Genomic DNA, 18,086 nt, shown 5'->3' with positions numbered 1-18,086 from the left:
GTTCCGTGTTTGAATCTGAAGCTCTAAGGTAGCATCATTGAAGTTTTCTGCCTGAAGGGATTAATACAGTCTTCTGAGCCCTGGCCATTGTTTAACTCTGCTTTGTATTTTCCAATCCCATTGCTTCATCTTCAAATATTAGCAAGAAGGTTTATCTTTACAGATGAAGGAGTTTCTGGAGATGACCACTCCCACCCTTCCCCGACCCCCTCACTTTGGAGGAGAACGCTTTTCCTAGATTCCTTCACAAGCTGTCATGTTGCTTGTGAGTCCTTTGCTGGTCTTGTTAAATGGTCTGTGGTAGAACTGAGATACTGTATTTATAGCAGTTTCTCAGGTGATGCTCAGTGCTTCTGGTCCATAAACTGCACTTTGAGAAGCAAAGTCTCCAGGAATTTTTTTTTTTTTTTTTTTGCAGTGGTTGAACTTTTTTTGCCTCGGCTGAACATTAGAACCACCTGGGGAACTCTGTGCTCTGGTTTTTCCTGAGAACATTGATATAAGTAAATTAAACATTGATATAAGTAAATAAGAGTTGTTATAAAGCATTTACATTCATCTCTGCAACAAAGCACAAACCAAATTAAGGAGTAATTCACCATATCAGTGGAGGATTTTTGGTTTTAAGAAGACTTACAGTTTTTGCAGACAGAATAAAATTTGCTATATGGGAGGCAGAGGATACAAGTGTGTATTCTAGAATAAGTTTGTCACATACCTCTAATGAGAGCTAACCCTGCTTTACAAGGATTAACACGTATCTCAAGTGACCTTATACCAGCCATCCTTTACAAGGTGTGTCCCCATCTTACAGGTGAAGAAAACAGTTCCCCGTCTCCTTTACATGTCTACCGCCTTCCTCTGGGCTCTTATTTCTGCTTACCTGGATCTAACGGACTAGGTCTTCAGCTTTCTTTCGCTTGATACTCTTTGTCCTGCTCCCAGAATAAGCTAGAAACACAGTTCGGTGTGTGTGCGTTGCAGACCAAAGCTGGTTCTCTGTTGTCTGCAGGAAAACGTCCAGACTCTGCAGCGGGTGCAGGACCCTCATCGAGCCCACTAAACGACTTGACTCTCAAACATGACCCTATCTCCACGCCACTGTGTGTTTTACTGGTCCCTCACCTTGGAGTATCCCCTATCCTTTTTCTGGGGGGGCTGTGTTGTGACTTCGTTGCTGCGTGTGGGCTTTCTCTGGTAGCGGCGAGCGGGGGCTGCTCTTTGTTGCAGTGCGTGGGCTTCTCATTGCAGTGGCTTCCCTTGTTGCGGAGCACGGGCTCTAGGTGCGCCGGCTTCAGTAGTTGCAGCACGTGGGCTCAGTAGTTGTGGCGCACGGGCTTAGTTGCTCCGCGGCATGTGGGATCTTCCCAGACCGGGGATTGAACCTTTGTCCCCTGCATCGGCAGGCAGATTCTTAACCACTGTGCCACCAGGGAAGTCCTCCCGTACCCTTTTAAAAATCTTACTCATCCTCTGTTCTGACTTCACTGCTGCATAACTACTATTTCATTGACTCATGATTTTGGGGGTGCACGCGAGGGACATGTACAAGTGGATTCCGTTGGTATTTAAAAATGCTCCAACACCACCTGAATAGATAAGTGTTCTGGGAGTTTAGAGAACTAAAGCACTAAACATAACTAGTCCCTTGGGGGAACATAGGGAGAATTCGGCATCAAGAAGTGATGCAGGAAGGGGTTTGGTCTCAAGAGAAGGCTCAGCTTGTTTCAAGGGGGTGCGCGTGGATGAGGGAGCAGAAGTGGGGGGAGGTGTGTCTTCCTGCCCCCCCACCTCCAAGGATCACCCAGAGTCTTGGGTGTGCCTAGAGGGAGGGATGCTCCTCCCAGGGTCAGGGAGAGTGGGGGAGCAAAGGCTCTGCCGTAACCTGTTTGTCTTTGCTGTGCAGTCGTACAGGACCCTCTTACCTGGCTCTCATAGCACCCCTTTCTCTCTCCTGCTCTCGCAGGTATAATTGCTGCAGGCCTCCGGGATGGCGATCCAGTTCCGCTCCCTTTTCCCCTTGGCACTGCCTGGAGTGCTGACGCTCCTCGGCTGGTGGTGGTTTTTCTCTCGGAAAAAAGAGCACATCAGCAGCCACAACAAACAGATGGGGGCCAGCGCTGCGAAGCTGAGGGCTGGCCCTGCCACGGAGGAAGCGCTCCCCGTGGAGGACCCCTGTCCCGGAGCGGCGGCCCCGCCCCCCGGTGCCACCCTGCCGCCTGAGAGGGAGCTCCTCCCCACCGCCAGCAAGCCCCCTGTGGAGCCGCCGGCCCTGCTGCAGGCACACCCGGCCTACCGGCGATCAGAGTCCTCGGGCGGCCTTCCCAGCACCGCGGACACGAGGTTTCGACCAGGACCACGCAAAGAGGACAGTGCCAGGGTGGAGCTCGCTCTGACGGGTGACGAAGCCACGTCTGCTCCTCTAGAGTGTCCCCTGCCGTCCCCAAAAGGCGTTCCGTTCCCCCACGAAGCAGCTGAGGTGTGTAATCGAGAGACCGTGATGGGCAGGCCGGCAGGGTGGCGCCGGCAGGGCCAGTCTGCAGCCCCCGCAGAGAAGGTGGGCCCCGGGGAGAAGACCAGGGAGATGGGTGGCGCCGAAGGCACAGGTGACGCGGTGATGGGAGAAAACGTGCTGGAAGAAGGTCCCCTGTCCCGGGAGCAGGGCCCCGAGTTGCCGAGCAGCAGAGCCCCCAGCCTGGCTCCCTTGGGAGGAGGGGGAGAGAAAGGGAGGAGCAGCCTGCTGGCGGCGGACGGGGACCCCGTGGGGAAGCTGCTGAGTACCTTCGTGGAGTCGGCCCACTCGGAGCCGGCGGCGCCCGACGAGACGCCAGCGCCCCGGGTCAGGGGCAGCAGAGGCTGGGACGGAGACTTCAGCCGGGAGCCGGGCGAGGCAGAGACCTGGGACAGAAACGAGAAGGTCGAGCAGGTTGCCTTCCAGATCATCTCCAAAGTGATCTTGGAGGCCACCGAGGAGGTGCTGACCACCAGGATGGGCAGGATCGCGGGTCGGCTGCACCAGGCCTCGGCCGCTCAGCTCCAGGAGCCGAAGGAGGAGAGCTGTGCCCGAGCCCACCAGAGAACTGCCCCGGGCCGGGATGCCGCGGAGCCTGCTCTGGCCACAGCGGAGGCAGCCACGGGCCCGGTGGACGCCGCCTTACCCTCCGCAGACCCGCTGGCAGAGGCTCTGCCACCACCGAAGACCCACGTGAGCCGCCTGACCAGCCCTGTGTCCAGCCCCACCAAGGACAGGAAGCCAAAGAACTCCGCGCACCACGTGTCCCTGGCCCGCTGCCCTCCACCGGCCGCCTCCCTCGGAGAGTCACTGGACGAGGCAGGCATCCTGGCAGAAGATGCCGCCTGTGTCCCCTGCGTGTCCAACAACGGCCAGGGTGTCCCCTCCGTGGCCTCCTCTGGGCAGTGCTCAGATTCCGTCAGCACTTCGGGGCTCGAAGACTCTTGTACAGAGACCACCTCCAGCCCCAGGGACAAGGCTGCCACCCCGCTGCTGCCAGAAAGTACTGTGCCCTTCAGCAACGGGGTGCTGAAAGGGGAGCTGTCGGACCTGGGGGCTGAGGACGGATGGACCGTGGGTGCGGAAGCAGACCGCTCGGGAGGTAGGAGGGCCTGGGGTGTCCCTCACAGGACCAGGGGGTCTCCCTTTATTTGGTCGGGAAAGGCAGCCGGCCTGCCTGTGCTCCCTGTGCAAGTAACGGTGCTCTTCGGTGCTGTGTCTCAGCCGGCCTGCAGAGAGTCGGGGTACAGCATAGAGCTGGTGGGTAACTGCGAAGTTAAGCTGCCCTGAACCCCAAAGCCACGGGAACTGTCACTTGGTCCGTCAGCCAGGGACCCTTCCCAGTCCTTCCGCAGGAACCAGCTCAAAGTTGGGTTCACCCATTAACCTGAGTGTGTGCGTCTCTCTTAAACGCTAACCTCGTAGTAGCTTTTTTTCTGAAAAGGAGAGGCCGCCTCAGCGTTAATTCCCTTGAGTACCGAGGATGGGTAAGCTTTTTAACGGTTTATTTCCTTTTAATCACGTGCTTGTTCCCACGTCTTCGCCTGCTTTCCTTCTCCAGAAGCTCTTTTGGGGTAAGTGCCCAGAGAATGGCCACAGCCTTGAATCCTTGCGGGAGGCTCGCGCCTTCCTGCGTGTTGCCACCTATTCCTTCGCAGAGAACCTCAGCCGTTTCCTTCCTGGGCAGCTGCAGTTCCACCCCCGGGAAAGGGGCACTTTGGTAATGAAGTGTCCACTGGGTTTTTCAAGTGCTGACCCCAGCGTAGACAGTTCAGACCGCTAACGTACAGGGCAGCACCTCCTGTCCCCGGTTTTGCAGCTTGCCTGGGGTGTTTTCATTGATCTCACGGAAAGAGGCCGTGGATTCCCTCCGTGGGTAGCCAGCTTGCCTGTCCTGGAGCCACTCCCTACCGTTTCGGCTCCGGGAAGGCTGGGACCCTTGGGAATTTTACGGCTGTCAGCAGCATCTGGTGTGTACCACACGCTCCAAGTTGTCGCCTGTAAGATGCCATTGTTGATTAAGACACTACTGTTTTGTGTGTACCTCTAAAAGCAAAAAAAAACGCTGCTGCTCCTGAGTGTAGGATGCCAGAGACCGTAAGATGCACCCAACTTCAGGGGTGTTAAAATCTTTTAAAACTATTTTAAAGCATCTTAAAGTGGGTGACAATCTTTTAGGAATAAAGGAGTTTCCCTTCGCCTCTTGCCCCTCAGCCTCACGGTGCTGACTCCAGTTTGTTTGTAGTAGCTACTCACATGTGTCCAGGCTGCAGGGGAGAGAGTGGTGAGCGGGGAGGCGTGGGCATGGCAGGTGGGAGCATGGTGGAGCCACCCACTGAGCACTAGCTGTGCCCGGCTCCAGGCTCGAGCCTTCCAGCGTTCTCCCGCCCCAGCCCTGCCTTGGGCGCGAGGAAGTCAAAGCTTAGAGTGGCCCAGGGACCACCCAGCTGAGTGGAGCCGGCCTTGCCGGAGTCCTGGTGTGGTTGGAGCCGCCTCTAGGTGTCACTGGGGTGACAGGCCCGTCCTGTTCCGTCGGGCAGCGGCTGGGGGCCGTGTACGAGCCGAGCCCCGCCGTCAGCCACCTCCGGTTCTAGCAGGTCGGCTAAGCAGGCTTCTCCGATGGGGTGGTGGTCCCTGCGTGAAGCCCGTCTGAGCCCCCGGGGTTGAAGGAGTCACTTTACGGTGGCTCGTCCTTAGCTGGCAGCAGCGCCTGCCTCCTCGGCATCCAGGTAGCATGTGGATTGCTCGGCAGAGGACCGTGTCCGTCCAGGGTTTTTGGAGGAACCGTGTGGAAAATAACCTGGTTAGTAGACTCTGAGGCGTGATCTCCTGGCAGTTGAGCCTTCCGTATTGAAGCCGGAGCCTCTTCTCTGAAGCTGGTCTGGCCCCCGTTTTTCTGTGATGGGCCCCTTGGCACACCGCGCGCGGGACTGGAGCAGCCCCTGTCGGAGCCAGTCCCGCTCCCGCTCTCTCCTCTCGGGACCAAACTTTCGCTCCGGTTTTTGAGCGGGGGTCGAAGACCCACCCTGGGCCCAGAAGAGCATTCAGAGGGGCACGAGTCAGGCCTAAGCAGAGGGAAGGGGGGCCTCCTTCCGTCACCTTCTCTGGCAGGGCCCTGTCCGGGATAAGGGCGATGGGGGACTCTCTCTAGCTCTGCTTGGCTGAAGGCCACCGCCTGTGTGCCCAGGCCTGGGGCCTTGGGGACCAGGGGCCCTTCGTCTGAGGGGCTGCATGGTTGGAAGGGTGCGGACCAGCTGTGACGGGCTGGTCTCCGTGGGGGCCTGGACCTCCTTCCAGCTGCTGAGACCGTGGGAGCTGCTGGCCCCCCGTGGATCCCCCCTTCCTGGGCCGGCGTCGCTCTCTTCGTAGTTCACCACTTGTCTGCTCCAGCAGCTGTGCTGGGCGCGGCTGCCAATGAAGCAAGTGGGACTGTAAGTGACAGGCTAAAATTAGGTGCCTCTACACCCCCGGGCCTCCTTGCACTGGGGCTGTTCTGAGCCTCTAGGCTGCGAGTTGACAGCCACCTGCCAAGTTTGAGGGAGGGGGCAAGGGGCGGGGGCCTCCCAGGAACGCGAGTTTGGAAGTTGGACGTTATTAACTGCTCTGGCTGGTGTCTGTGCGTGTTGCGTCCTCCCCTGCAGGTTCGGACGGGAACAGCATGGATTCGGTGGACAGCTGCTGTGGCCTCAGGAAGCCTGACGGTTTCCAGAATGCCCAGGCAGGCTCCCATCCCAAGAAGGTCGACCTCACCATCTGGGAGATCGAGGTGCCTAAGGTAAGGGCTGCGAGCTCTCGGTGCCCCCAGGCGCAGCGTCATCGGGCTGGGGGCAGGGGTCTGAGGGAGGGGCCGTAAACCGGAAGAAGCTCCCAGGGAGCCAGAGGCTGAAGGGATGGGAGCGCTCCACTTTGCCAGGGTCCAGAGAGCTTCCTGCAGAGTGGAATCCCTCCAGCTGCCTTCAGGAGCGTCCTCTTCCAACTCGCAGGCCTGCTCCCCAGCTCTGGGGCTTTTCTTGTGGTTCTGGGGCTCAGATCTGTTTGGAGATGCCAGCAAGACCGGACTGAGGGCAGGGGCCGGCCAGGAGTCCCCTCACTGTGCTCTGCTCATGCTCTCCGACGCAAAGTGTGTTTTATGATTGAGCACAGCATAAATTGTATCTTAGAGGGCTTGAGAAGTGTAGCAGTGTGGGAAGAAAATAAAAATCAGCTCTCATTCTACACCCGAGAGGGACTGGGAGGACTTTTATTTCCTTCTCATCTTGCACCCTGTGGTTTTTAAACAAAACTTAAGATTATGTTGCTCTAATTAATGTTTTTAAATATTTAACAATTTCGTTTTCCTGTGTTGTTCTTTGAAAGTGTAATTTTAACTGCATTATGCATTGTGTGAATGTCAATTTACTTCACCAGTCCCCCAGTTCCAGGGTGCTTAAGTGGTTTCTAGCTTCTTTTCTAACTTACATCTTACTAGCTTGATCTTGATGTTTGTCTCTGGGGCTCAGAAATAATTGGCCGACTGCATTCTCCTGAGGCTCTTAGCCTCCCACCGAGGTGGAGACTTGGACTGCTTTGAACTCGGGGTCCAGGGGGCTGCTCTGCCCTGCGGTTCTGGCTCCCTCAGTTGTTTCTTCCCCTGGTGACCCTGATGGCAGTCCTGCCCTCTTCTCTTTCAGTGGTTGCAAAGGGCACACCCAGGCAGTTCTGGGTGAGGAGTGACCATATCCCTAGCGGCTCCTCGGGGTGGGGTCGTTGGGGAATGTTTCAGGGCTCGTCTTACATCGTGGCTAAGTTTGGAGCCCAAGGGTTCTTTCATAGACCTTTATTTTCAAATCGAGCCTTTTCTTCGGACCTGAGCAGACTTGGAGGGGTGGACGACTTGTAAATCAAACTTTGTGCTAGTGAAACATCTCATAGTGTGGATCTGGGAGGAGAAAATACTGCCTTTGCAGCTTCTGAATATGGGCCCCACTGTCGGGGATGAAATGGAAACTGCCGAGGCCTGGAACCATACTGCCTAGTTCACCTGCTTAGTAGCTGTGTGAGCTTGGGTGAGTTACTTAACCCCTCTGGGTCTGTTCCCTCAACTGTAAAATGGTGATAAACACATGCTGTTTGTTTCATACATTTACTCTGAGTAAATGTAAGTGCTTAGAACCGTGCCTGACAAGTGAGTGCTGACGTGTTAACAGGTATTATGTTCGAGCCTGACCTGGTATAAAACAAAGGCAGGTCTCGGGGATGCAGGGACTTGATTTCTCATTAAGTTCTCATCTTTCTTTCTCTCTGGAAGCACCTGGTTGGTCGGCTGATTGGCAAGCAGGGACGGTACGTGAGTTTTCTGAAGCAGACGTCTGGTGCCAAGATCTACATCTCAACCCTCCCGTACACCCAGAACATCCAGATCTGCCACATAGAAGGTCAGTGGCAGCTGCTGCCCGGTGTTTAGTTTTCTCACCTGAAACGTAAGGAACTTGAAGCATTTGAGTCCCAGTTGCTCCCCTTTTGGCATTTAAGTCTCTGAATGGGAAGCCCTGCTTCTCACCCTTAGGTGAAGGGAGTGGGGCTTCCCTGTACCTTCATCTCCACTAATGGTGCTTGAAGGAGACTCGGGCCCCCACCCCCCACCCCGAGTCTGGTCTTCTGGTCAGGAAAGGTGTGGGCACTCAGGGGCAGGCCAGGGGTCCTGGGTTGATGGTGGATGAAGGCCAGGCCTCCCTGTCTGCTAGGCTCCTGTTACCTTGAGTGTAGTCACAACAGTAGAGGTCTCGGGCTTCTCTGGTGGCGCAGTGGTTGGGAGTCCGCCTGCCGATGCAGGGGACACGGGTTCGTGCCCCGGTCCGGGAGGATCCCGCATGCCGCGGAGCGGCTGGGCCCGTGAGCCATGGCCGCTGAGCCTGCGCGTTCGGAGCCTGTGCTCCGCAACGGGAGAGGCCACAACCGTGAGAGGCCCGCGTACCGCAAAAAAAAAAAAAAAATAGAGGTCTCGTTTGAAAGGTCAACAGGCGGCAAGCTTCTTTAGATGCCTTTCATCCTAAGGCGAGGCCTGGCATTTTGGCACATTAAAGATGTACCTGAACTCTAGGAAAAGTCCCGTGCAGTGGGGGGTGTGCCTGAGTTCACTTTTGCTGTTTGTCTTACCCCTGTGACTGTGTCCTGCTCCCCACACACCACTCAGGCTCTCAGCATCATGTGGACAAGGCACTGAGCCTGATTGGGAAGAAGTTCAAGGAACTGAACCTCACCAACATCTACGCTCCCCCACTGCCTTCGCTGGCACTGCCTTCTCTTCCAATGACTTCCTGGGTGAGCATGCTCCTGGGGGCCGGGGCTGCTTGTGCCCCTTTCCCCCAACCTGCCCCAAACAGGAGACTCCCAAGACCGTGGGCCAGGAAGGCCGGGAGCGCACTGATGCCTGTGCCCTCTCACCTCTGCCCTCCACCCGTCAGTCCTGCTTCTAGCCTGTGTTCTCTGGGTCGGGTTGAGGGCCGGAGTGCTGGTAGGAAGCCGCAGGCCTCTCGGTCCCTGCTTGGAAGGACCACTCTCCCCCGGCTCTGCCATCTGGGCACCCTTTGTGTTTTCAGGGCATTTGCCTAGAGAGGATTACAGTCTGTCCAGACGGGGTGTGTGCAGGCTGGCTCGGGACTCCTTAGCGCTGGTGCCGTGTCCTGGGTCACCTCTGAGACCTGGTTGGGACCTGCCGTTTGGGGCTCGAACGGGCTCGTGCTGTGTCGTTGTTCCCTCCTCCTGGTTGAGCCAGGTCCAGCGGTGGCCCTGGCGAAGGCCCCCCTTCGCCTTCCCGCCTCACGGGAGGCTCCTGGGTCACAAAGGAGAAGAACCCCTGGCAGAGGGGGAGCGGGCGCGTCGGGGGCCTGCGTGCTGGGGCTGCAGGCTCTCTGGGGCCTGTCACCCTTCCCTGCTGTGTGCCCCCAGCCCTGTTGAGCCCCGTCTCACCGGGAGTGGAGCTGTAGGGTTCTGAAGGCCGAGAACACTGCATGTCACAGGTGGAGTGCGTGTGCAGCTCCAAGCAAACGGCCTCCCTGGATTTTGTTCAGGGGAGGGTATCTTCCTCCCTCCAAAGACCCTCGTGCTTTGCGGGAAGAGGTGAATGTCCCTTTCCTTTCCCATGGGTATTTGGGAGTGGGCTGAACCCCACTCCATGCTTCACTTCTGAATCATAGGGTTTTTCCCACCGGGTTCGACCACAGACCCACTCTTTTTTTAAGTAAGTGAGTGGTTGGTAAGGCTTCCTCCCTCCCCTTGTGCTCCGTGGCTGGGTGGGACTGGTGAGGTGCCTCTCAGCCAGCAGCACTGAGAGGACGGGGGCGGGAGCGGGGCGGGGGGAGGCACAGAACTCTCAGCCAGAGGCTCTTTTTGGGGCCGCCTGGCTGGGAGGTGGAGTAGCCGCCCTACTGTGTCCAGCGCACCCGGATGATGCCTTAGTAGCAGGGAAGCTAGTGCCTTAAGGACAGTTTTTTTGTTGTTGTTTTTGAGAGACCAATCTTGGCCTCTTCTGGGGTCTTTAACATGGGACCTCGCACCGAGCAAACCTGCCTTCCAAATCCCAGAGTGGGAGTGAGTTGGGAAGATGTCAGTGGAGAGTCGAGAAGAACAAATGACTCGGACTGTGCAGACCTTGACAGTGGACCTGACCTCAGGCCTCTGCTTGCTGGTAGAAAGGCAGAGCAGAGAGATGCTGTCAAACCAGAGCTCCTGGGGTCAGCTGCAGGTCCCAGGGAGCTGGCTGAGGGGTCCGAGGGCCGGCCTGCCTCTTATTCTTGTTCTCAGTGGCCACCTCATTCCTGTTTGCCTTCCCTGGGTCTCATAGACTCTGGAAGAGGCGAGGGAGGGAAGTTGTGCCCAGGCCAGTGGGAGGCGGGACGTTCCATCCACAGCTGGCTCCTGGGAGCCTCTCTGCCCAGCTGAGCTGAGGCCGCCTCTGGTGGCTACGTGTGGTATTGCAGGGCAAGGGCCACAGTGGAGCCAGACGCTGCACGGCTGGAATAGTTTTCCTTGCACCTCTGTCGGCCTCTGGGTGCCACGTTGCTTTGGGTAGTCATGCCTTTTTCAAAGATGTGCTATAGTTCTGAGACTTGCCCTGGGGCCTCAGTGCTCATCCCAGACATGAGAGGAGTTGCTGCCGTGCTCACCACCCCTCCCCTCTCTGCAGCTCATGCTCCCGGATGGCATCACTGTGGAGGTGATCGTGGTCAACCAGGTCAATGCTGGGCACCTGTTTGTGCAGCAGCACACACACCCGACCTTCCATGCGCTGCGCAGCCTGGACCAGCAGATGTACCTCTGCTACTCGCAGCCTGGAATCCCCACCTTGCCCACCCCAGTGGAAAGTAAGTGCTGCCCTGGGGGTCAGAGGGGAACCTGGGCTCTGACCAGGCTTGGGGAGAAGCTTTGGGGGTCTCCTGTTGTTCTGCCCTTGGTCTTGACTGAGAGGAGGCTGTTCTGGGCCCTTCGTGGGAACAGCATCCCTGGGTTCTTGCTGCTGGCATGGAGTGTGCTGGGCTGAGTTTCCTGGCTAGCCCAATATGGCGTTTCCATCGGCTGACGGAGGGAAGGGGTCAGAGTAGAGTGTTGGCACCTGGGTTTGGATCCAGCTCTGCTACTTACCTGTTGAGTGGGGCTGATGCCCACTTGATCTAGGAATTGCAGTTGGCTACTGTGTGTGTTAAACATGCACAGTACCTGATGCAGATGCAGGTCCCATCGAAGATCCCCAAGTGCAACAAAGTCCTGTCTGTGGTGGGTTGGGTCATCTCTAGTCGACAGGTGAGAAAGTCAGTGACTTGCCCAGGTGGTCCCTGCGCAGGAGCTGTTACCTTTGTTGCCCTCGTTAGCGGGAATCGAATGTCGAAACGTGTCTCTAACCCACCCCATCAGGGACTCCTAACCTGGAGCCCCTAGAGGGCTTTAAGGCGTGAGGAAAACCTTTGAGATTTCGGTAGCATTTTTTTATGGTTTTTCTTTTAGAAGAATAAGGATTTCACTTTTGTCAGATTCTCTGATGTTGCTTCAACCCAGAAGTAAAGACCAAACTGGAGGCCAGGAGGTGACTGCGCCAGGGGCTGCCTTTAAGGGTTAGGACACAGTGTGGCCAGCTGTGTCACAGGCCCCCACCCCTGCTACCCCAGGGTGCGGTTGGCGACACTTGGGGGCACTTGCTCTCTGGCCTGGTTGGCTGCCCCGGGCATTAGTGCTCTCAGTACCTTCCTGAAGCAAAGGCCAGAAGGAGTGGGGTTTAGGCCTGGGAGCCTTCTGATGAGCCCTCCATCTGAGGTGTCATGGGCCAGAGCAGGTGCTAGCAACCAGCCACTGAGATCTGCACTTGAAGGCTCTCGATTTTTTTTCTGGGACATTCCCTTAAAGAGTATAAGGCAGATTTGCTGGTCCATTCCCTGAATTTTGGGATTTACTTGGCTTATTCCAATTAATCTGTGTCTACCTCTGGCTTCAGTAAGTCTCCGAGTAAACAGATGTGGATGAACACTTTTTGGTCTGGGTAGCTTTTTGGGCGGCACGGATGTGAGGCGGGCCAAGTCCTTCCCTTGGGGGATGCTTGCTGTCGCCCTGCCCTGCGCCAGGCCTTTGCACATGCTCTTGTCTGGCCCTGCAGTAACGGTCATCTGCGCTGCCCCCGGCATGGACGGTGCCTGGTGGCGAGCCCAAGTGGTGGCCTCCTACGAGGAGACCAATGAAGTCGAGATTCGCTACGTTGACTACGGTGGATACAAGAGAGTGAAAGTAGACGTGCTCCGGCAAATCCGGTGAGCCGGGTGTGGTTTCTGCAGAGCTGGAGCCTGGGACGTGGGTTGATTCTTCCCTGCTGCTGCCTACTCTGTTTTAGCAGAGTATGATATAAACAAACTCCATGCTCGCCTCAGCCAGACGGAGCTAGAAAGGCCCGTCTGGTAGAAGAATTCCCCCAAGTGTCATTAGGCAAAAGTGAGGCGGCTTCTCTTTGGGAGCGGGATTCAAGCAGCGCCTCTGAGGCCAGGCCTGCGGCAGGGCGAGCTGGGCGCTGTGGCCTGCTGCCTGTCGTGTGCACCTCTGTGTGGCTTCACCCTGGGTTGTGGGGGTCACGGCGCTAAGCAGAAGGTGAACGTCAGCCCAGAGTGAGTCAGCCGTGAAGTCCGTGTTCAGCTTGTGCCTGTCTTGCCTTTCTAGGTCTGACTTTGTGACCCTGCCGTTCCAGGGAGCGGAGGTCCTTCTGGACAGCGTGATGCCCCTGGCAGGTAACGGGGGGGCCTCTGGCTTGGGGGGGTGCAGGCAGGTGTTGAAAGTAGGTCTTTCTCTCTTTTTTTTTTTTTTTTTTTGCGGTACGTGGGCCTCTCACTGTTGTGGCCTCTCCCGTTGCGGAGCACAGGCTCCGGACGCGCAGGCTCAGCGGCCATGGCTCACGGGCCCAGCCGCTCCGCGGCATGTGGGATCTTCCCGGACCGGGGCACGAACCCGTGTCCCCTGCATCGGCAGGCGGACTCCCAGCCACTGCGCCACCAGGGAAGCCCAGGTCTTTCTCTTTGAGACCCTTGTTCTCACCTACAGGGCTTAAGCAAACACAGATTGCTGCCACTCTTCTGATGGCATAGGTCTGGGCGGAAGCCCGAGAACTTGCATTTCTAACAAGTTCTCCAGTGATGCCCGTGCTGCTGGTCCGTGGACCACCCTTTCAGGTCCACTGTTCTAGACTCTACCCAGGCCTCCAGCTTTGAGAGGCTTCCAACGGAGGCACCTACCAGAACGTAGTTCGTTCCCAGACCTTAATCCTGCCCCTCCTGTCCCTCGCCTTGGGTATGTCCTTGTACAAGGACGTGACCTGTATAATCTGACAAAGCATGTGGTCTGCGTGCCCTGCCCACTTAGAGTCGCTGCCTGAATTGGGCTGTGTGGCCAGCTGCCTGGATCTGAATTCCACCTGCATCGCTCTGGGAGCTGGTTGACCTTTGGCCACTGGGCCTGTGTCTCCGTGTTCTCGCCTGTAAAGCGTGTTCTTGATTCGGTGTGAGGACACATAAAACGTGCTCAGTCCGTTCGGCCCCCAAATAAGTGGCGGTGGTGGTGGTGGTGGTATTTCCGCTGAAGGCAGAGTTTCTGTCCCTTTGGCCCTCCGTCCCCCAGTGGTTGGCATGCAGCAGGCACCCCGAGTGTACCCACTTGGAGCCCCGGGGGGGCTTGGGGCTCTGAACCTGCCGTAGGTGTGGCTACGCCCCATGGAGTTCTTAAGTCCACGGGAGTGTGTGAAGTCTTCTGCTTGGAAAACACCTGCAAGCTGTGTGAGTGACGAGTGCCTCGCCTCAGAGTCTAAATGCTGCTTTTCCTTCTCCTAAAGATAATGACCACTTCTCACCTGAGGCGGATGCAGCTGTGAGCGAGATGACAGGCAATGCAGCACTGCTGGCCCAGGTGTGTGGCTGGGGGGGGCGGGGGGCAGGCCGGACAGGCTCTGTCTCAGGAGCCTCCTGCCTGGCATCTGCAGTCCCTCCCGGCCCCGCCTAACTCTCTGGGCTTCTGTGCCTCACACCCCGGGTTGGCCAGTGGTCTTTAAGGAGAGGTGCATGGGGTAGCTTTTAAACATGGTGTGGAGGGTTTTGTGTGTGTTTGTTTGCAGGTGACGAGTTACAGTCCCACCGGCCTCCCTCTGATTCAGCTCTGGAGTGTGATTGGGGATGAAGTGAGTCCTGGCCTTCTTTCCCTTTTATCGTCCAGAGACGCTGTTGGGGGCCACAGTTGGGAGTAATGCTAGTGCCATCTTAGCGGGTAGAGGCCGGAGATGCTACTAAACGCCCTACAGTGCACGTGACAGTCCCCACAACAGAATGTCCGTGAGCCTTCCTGGACCTGGTCCATTTGGCTTTTCTCCTTCATCTCCTGGTACTAAAGCCTAGCTTTCCTCAGCCTATTGGAAAGGCTATTTGCATGCCGACAGAACCTGTAAGTGAATCCCCTGTTGGCCCAGAAGATGAATCAGATTTCCACCCCATGACTCAGGCGCCTACAGTGAGTGGCAGCCTGGGCTGTGAGGGGGGAACCCACGCTGGCTTGGGAAGTGGTCCCTGGTGCCGTGGCCATGCTCTCCAGAGACCTTTCTCTCCTAGGTGGTGTTGATAAACCGGTCGCTGGTGGAGCGAGGACTTGCTCAGTGGGTGGACAGCTATTACTCGAGCCTCTGACCCCATCCCCACGCCGCTTCTGGAGTCTTTTTTGCACTGTTGAAATTGGGCTTGGTACTCAAGGCAAAGACTGTACATCGGAATTACAAACATTTGTCCTCCCCCGAAAGTCCTTTCTGTGCTGTAGTCATGTTGAGATGTTTCGTCTCTGAGACAAGGAAAGAACTGTGGGTTCTTCTCAAAGCCATAGGATGGCGCGTAACAAGCCAGTCGGCTTAACCTGGTTGCAAGCTGTTTATTTAAAAAAAATAGTGGAAGGAAAACGGTCTCAACTAGGTTGTCCTGCCCACCCCCCATTCCGTTCCTCCCTCATTCCTATTTCCTCCTCCACCCAAACCCAAACCCAAACCTCTGTAGCAGACAGGCAGGGGAGGTGTTGCTTGCTTGTGGGGAAGGGTTTCTTTTACCTTCAGAGTCTATGTTCAGGGAGCAAGACACGAGCTGACTGATGGGCATCGATCACTTGTACAGCTTACAAATCACTTTATGATATTTAACCTTTTTTTATAAATTCCGTCTAGGTCTCTAAGAAGGCAGACTTTTTAATGCATCTGTAAATACAAAGCAATCATACCTCCAGCCTCGGTCAGTGGCGGTGGGGGGGGGGGACTGTTGTCTTGCGAAGCCTGGTTGTAATTTGTAACCATTTTCTATTTGTGCAAACTCTGTAAATATGTTTAAAAAATGTAATTATTTTGTACAAGATACACTGGAGAACAAAGGGAACCCACGATTTTTCCACGTCCCATGTTGTCTGTGAGCAGAAGTTACTTGTGCCGGCTACCGCTGCCTGTGCCGGCTACCGCTGCCCGTCCCAGCTCCCATCGCATCCTGCGTACCTGACAGGGTGACTGTATGGTATAGGTGTGATCCGGGGATTTTTTTTTTTTTTCTGTACAAATTTGTTTAAAAAAAAAGAAAAGAAAAAAAAGCAGCTCATTGAATTACCTTGCAGTGGTGTGTGTTTGATTCATTTTTAGACTGCATTCAGCATTGTGCAGTTTAAATCACTTAAACTTATATAAATCTCAAGTTGTATACATTGTAACTTTGAGTGCATTTTTTCCATGTGAAAAAGGGAAGTGAAGGATGGTTGTAAGTGTGATGGGCTGTAGGGTCCCAACTAAACTAGGAGACCCGTGGCTCTTTGAAGACAGTTTAGCCAGAAATTTCCATCTGGTATTTTCCCTGCCTTTGCCCCACATGGTGGCAGCCAAGCTTCTTCTGGCTTCCTCCAGTGATGGTCTCAAATAGCCAGGCTTGAGTTTAAAGCACTCGTTTCCCAAAGTCTTTGTGCATTCTTAATAGATCTGTGAAGTTATTTAAGATACTGTAGTACTCAGAATGATCTAAAGAAATACATTTACATGGTGAGAGCGGAGCTCAGTCTTGAGCCAGGGGCCCCTCCTCTTAAAGGTAGGCCCAGGCCTCTGTGCCTCTGGGCTTGCCCACCCCTCCAGGGGTCTCCGGAGAGCTGAGATAGCCTCAGGGTCTTTCACACTGAAGGCATCCTCCTGCAGAGCTGCAGCCACTGTCCCCGGCTGTGGGTACCAAGTGGTTGAAATACAAACCTCAGATTCCCTCATCTGTGGGATCAGATAATGGTAGCAACCTCGTAAGGCCATGAAATGAGCTGGAAGTGTTGGGTTGGCCAAGAAGTTCGTTTGGGTTCTCCTGTAAGGTGTCAGCGGGAAAGCCCGCGTGAACTTGTGGGCCAACCCGGTACCCCTGCCTGTGCAGAGCTTGGCCCACTAACAGCTCTCGTGTGGTCTTACCTGCCAGCAGCCCTAGTAAGTCCCAGAGGCAGTTGGGTGTGACTTCGGCCAAGGTGGAGTATACTCAGCTCTAAGCTTTTTCCCTACAGTGTGCATCACTGGAGCAGGAAGGGGTGTCTGGGAGCCTTCAAGCTAGTTTGAGGAGGGCTCACAAAGCTGGGTGTGTGGCTTTGGTGTCTATCTTTGCGAGCCCTGGAGGGGTTTTGGCGGTGGGAACCACGTGATTCTGGTGCAGGGAGGAGGATGGGCGAGGGGAAGGAGCAGAGACCAAAGCCAGGGTGGTCCAGCCGAGACAGGCTTCCTCTGGGATGGCTCTTGGTCTGACCAATGACGGGGTCAGGGTCCTTGGATAAGGCCCCAGGACGGGGGAGGGGAGGCCGTGGGGATGCGGAGGTGGGCTGTGCTTGGTGTCTCGGGTTTTAACCTTCAGGGTTGGAATATTGGAGGACAAGTGAGTTGGAAGTTGCTGAAAGGCATGTACTCTTCGGATAAACACTTCTTAGATTGCTGTGGGCCTTTGGTTAATTTCCAGAGTTCTGAAAAAGTTGAGTTTGACCATTTTGCCGGTAATCTTGTTGCTTTTACAGAGGAGTGGGTTTACGGTTTTACAGAGGTGCTTTTTCCCCCCGGCCAGACGGCGACCCTCCACTCGACCCTACGGCGAGTACATTTTTGATACGTTCTTTGAATTACCTGTGGGCCATCCAGGGGCCAGCTTAAGTGTGAACTTGACCTCGGGAGAAGCTGGGGCCGGACAGGGTGTAAGGGAGAGGTGGATGGCTGAGCACAGGAGCTAGAGCATCCAGCCTGTTCTCACCGCAGGTGTTGGTGTGCACTGTAGCCCCTCTCTGGTCCTCGGGGCCCTGCTGGGTACGGGAGGAGTGACCAGACCTCGTGGGGTGTCAGCGTGGAGGCTGGGTTCTGGGGTTACTGCTGCACCTTCTACAGCTTACAGGTGGCACCTAACCACTGCAGGCTGAAGATCGAACAAGGCTTAGCTGGAGAACTTCCTATCAGACGCCGTGCTTTTTTACAGGTAATACTTACGAGTCCTCATGACGACCCAGCAAGGCAGGGCCTGATGCCAGAGGTGGAAGCTGGGGACTTGACTACTTTGCAGATGGAGTGGAGCTGAGACCCAAAGCCAGCTTCTCAACCACGACTGCTCTGCAGCAACATGAGGACGATCATGCCTCGTTCCGTTTCCCCGAACACACACCGCAGTGGCTAATTGACCAGCCCACAGGAAAGCTTTGGAACTGAGAATTGGAAAAACACTGGCAGGAGAGATCCATCATTTTGCCTATTTGAAAAATTAAAATGTACGTAAACAAATCCAGGAGAAATTTGGCAGCATCTAGGCCAGAGAGTGAACATTTTTAACTCTATGATGATCAGAAAGGAAGACTGAGACTCCATGAACAAGTGTTATAAAGGATGTGGACAGAAAATTGAAAACCCAGGCCCGTTGCAGGACCAGTGCCGTCCAGTAGACATAGTTTAAATTTTCTAGGAGCCTCAATAAAAAGGAAAAAGCAGATGAAATTAATAATAGTTTAACCCATTTTTTCAACACGTAATGGACATTAGAAATATTGAGATATTTTACAGTGTTTTCATACA

At 55.5% G+C, this 18,086-nt stretch overlaps 1 protein-coding gene across 1 annotated transcript in view; it reads left to right on the top strand.

Moving 5' to 3' along the window:
- Positions 1–17,523, top strand: part of AKAP1 (A-kinase anchoring protein 1) — a 34,013-nt gene extending 16,490 nt beyond the window's left edge. Inside the window, exons 2-11 of the mRNA XM_081218054.1 lie at positions 1,967–3,614; positions 6,154–6,287; positions 7,800–7,926; positions 8,685–8,812; positions 10,677–10,854; positions 12,135–12,285; positions 12,686–12,753; positions 13,848–13,921; positions 14,127–14,189; positions 14,614–17,523. Coding sequence (XP_081074180.1) covers positions 1,991–3,614; positions 6,154–6,287; positions 7,800–7,926; positions 8,685–8,812; positions 10,677–10,854; positions 12,135–12,285; positions 12,686–12,753; positions 13,848–13,921; positions 14,127–14,189; positions 14,614–14,688 — 2,622 coding nt within the window. The 5' untranslated portion in view covers positions 1,967–1,990 and the 3' untranslated portion in view covers positions 14,689–17,523. The remainder of the gene's footprint in view (positions 1–1,966; positions 3,615–6,153; positions 6,288–7,799; positions 7,927–8,684; positions 8,813–10,676; positions 10,855–12,134; positions 12,286–12,685; positions 12,754–13,847; positions 13,922–14,126; positions 14,190–14,613) is intronic.
- Positions 17,524–18,086: the final 563 nt, after the last annotated feature.

The sequence above is a fragment of the Mesoplodon bidens genome (assembly GCF_964165515.1).
Source record: "Mesoplodon bidens genome assembly, chromosome: 19".
Classification (NCBI taxonomy): domain Eukaryota; kingdom Metazoa; phylum Chordata; class Mammalia; order Artiodactyla; family Ziphiidae; genus Mesoplodon; species Mesoplodon bidens.
Note: the sequence above shows the minus strand (reverse complement) of the source record. Positions and strands in the feature narration are given on the sequence as shown.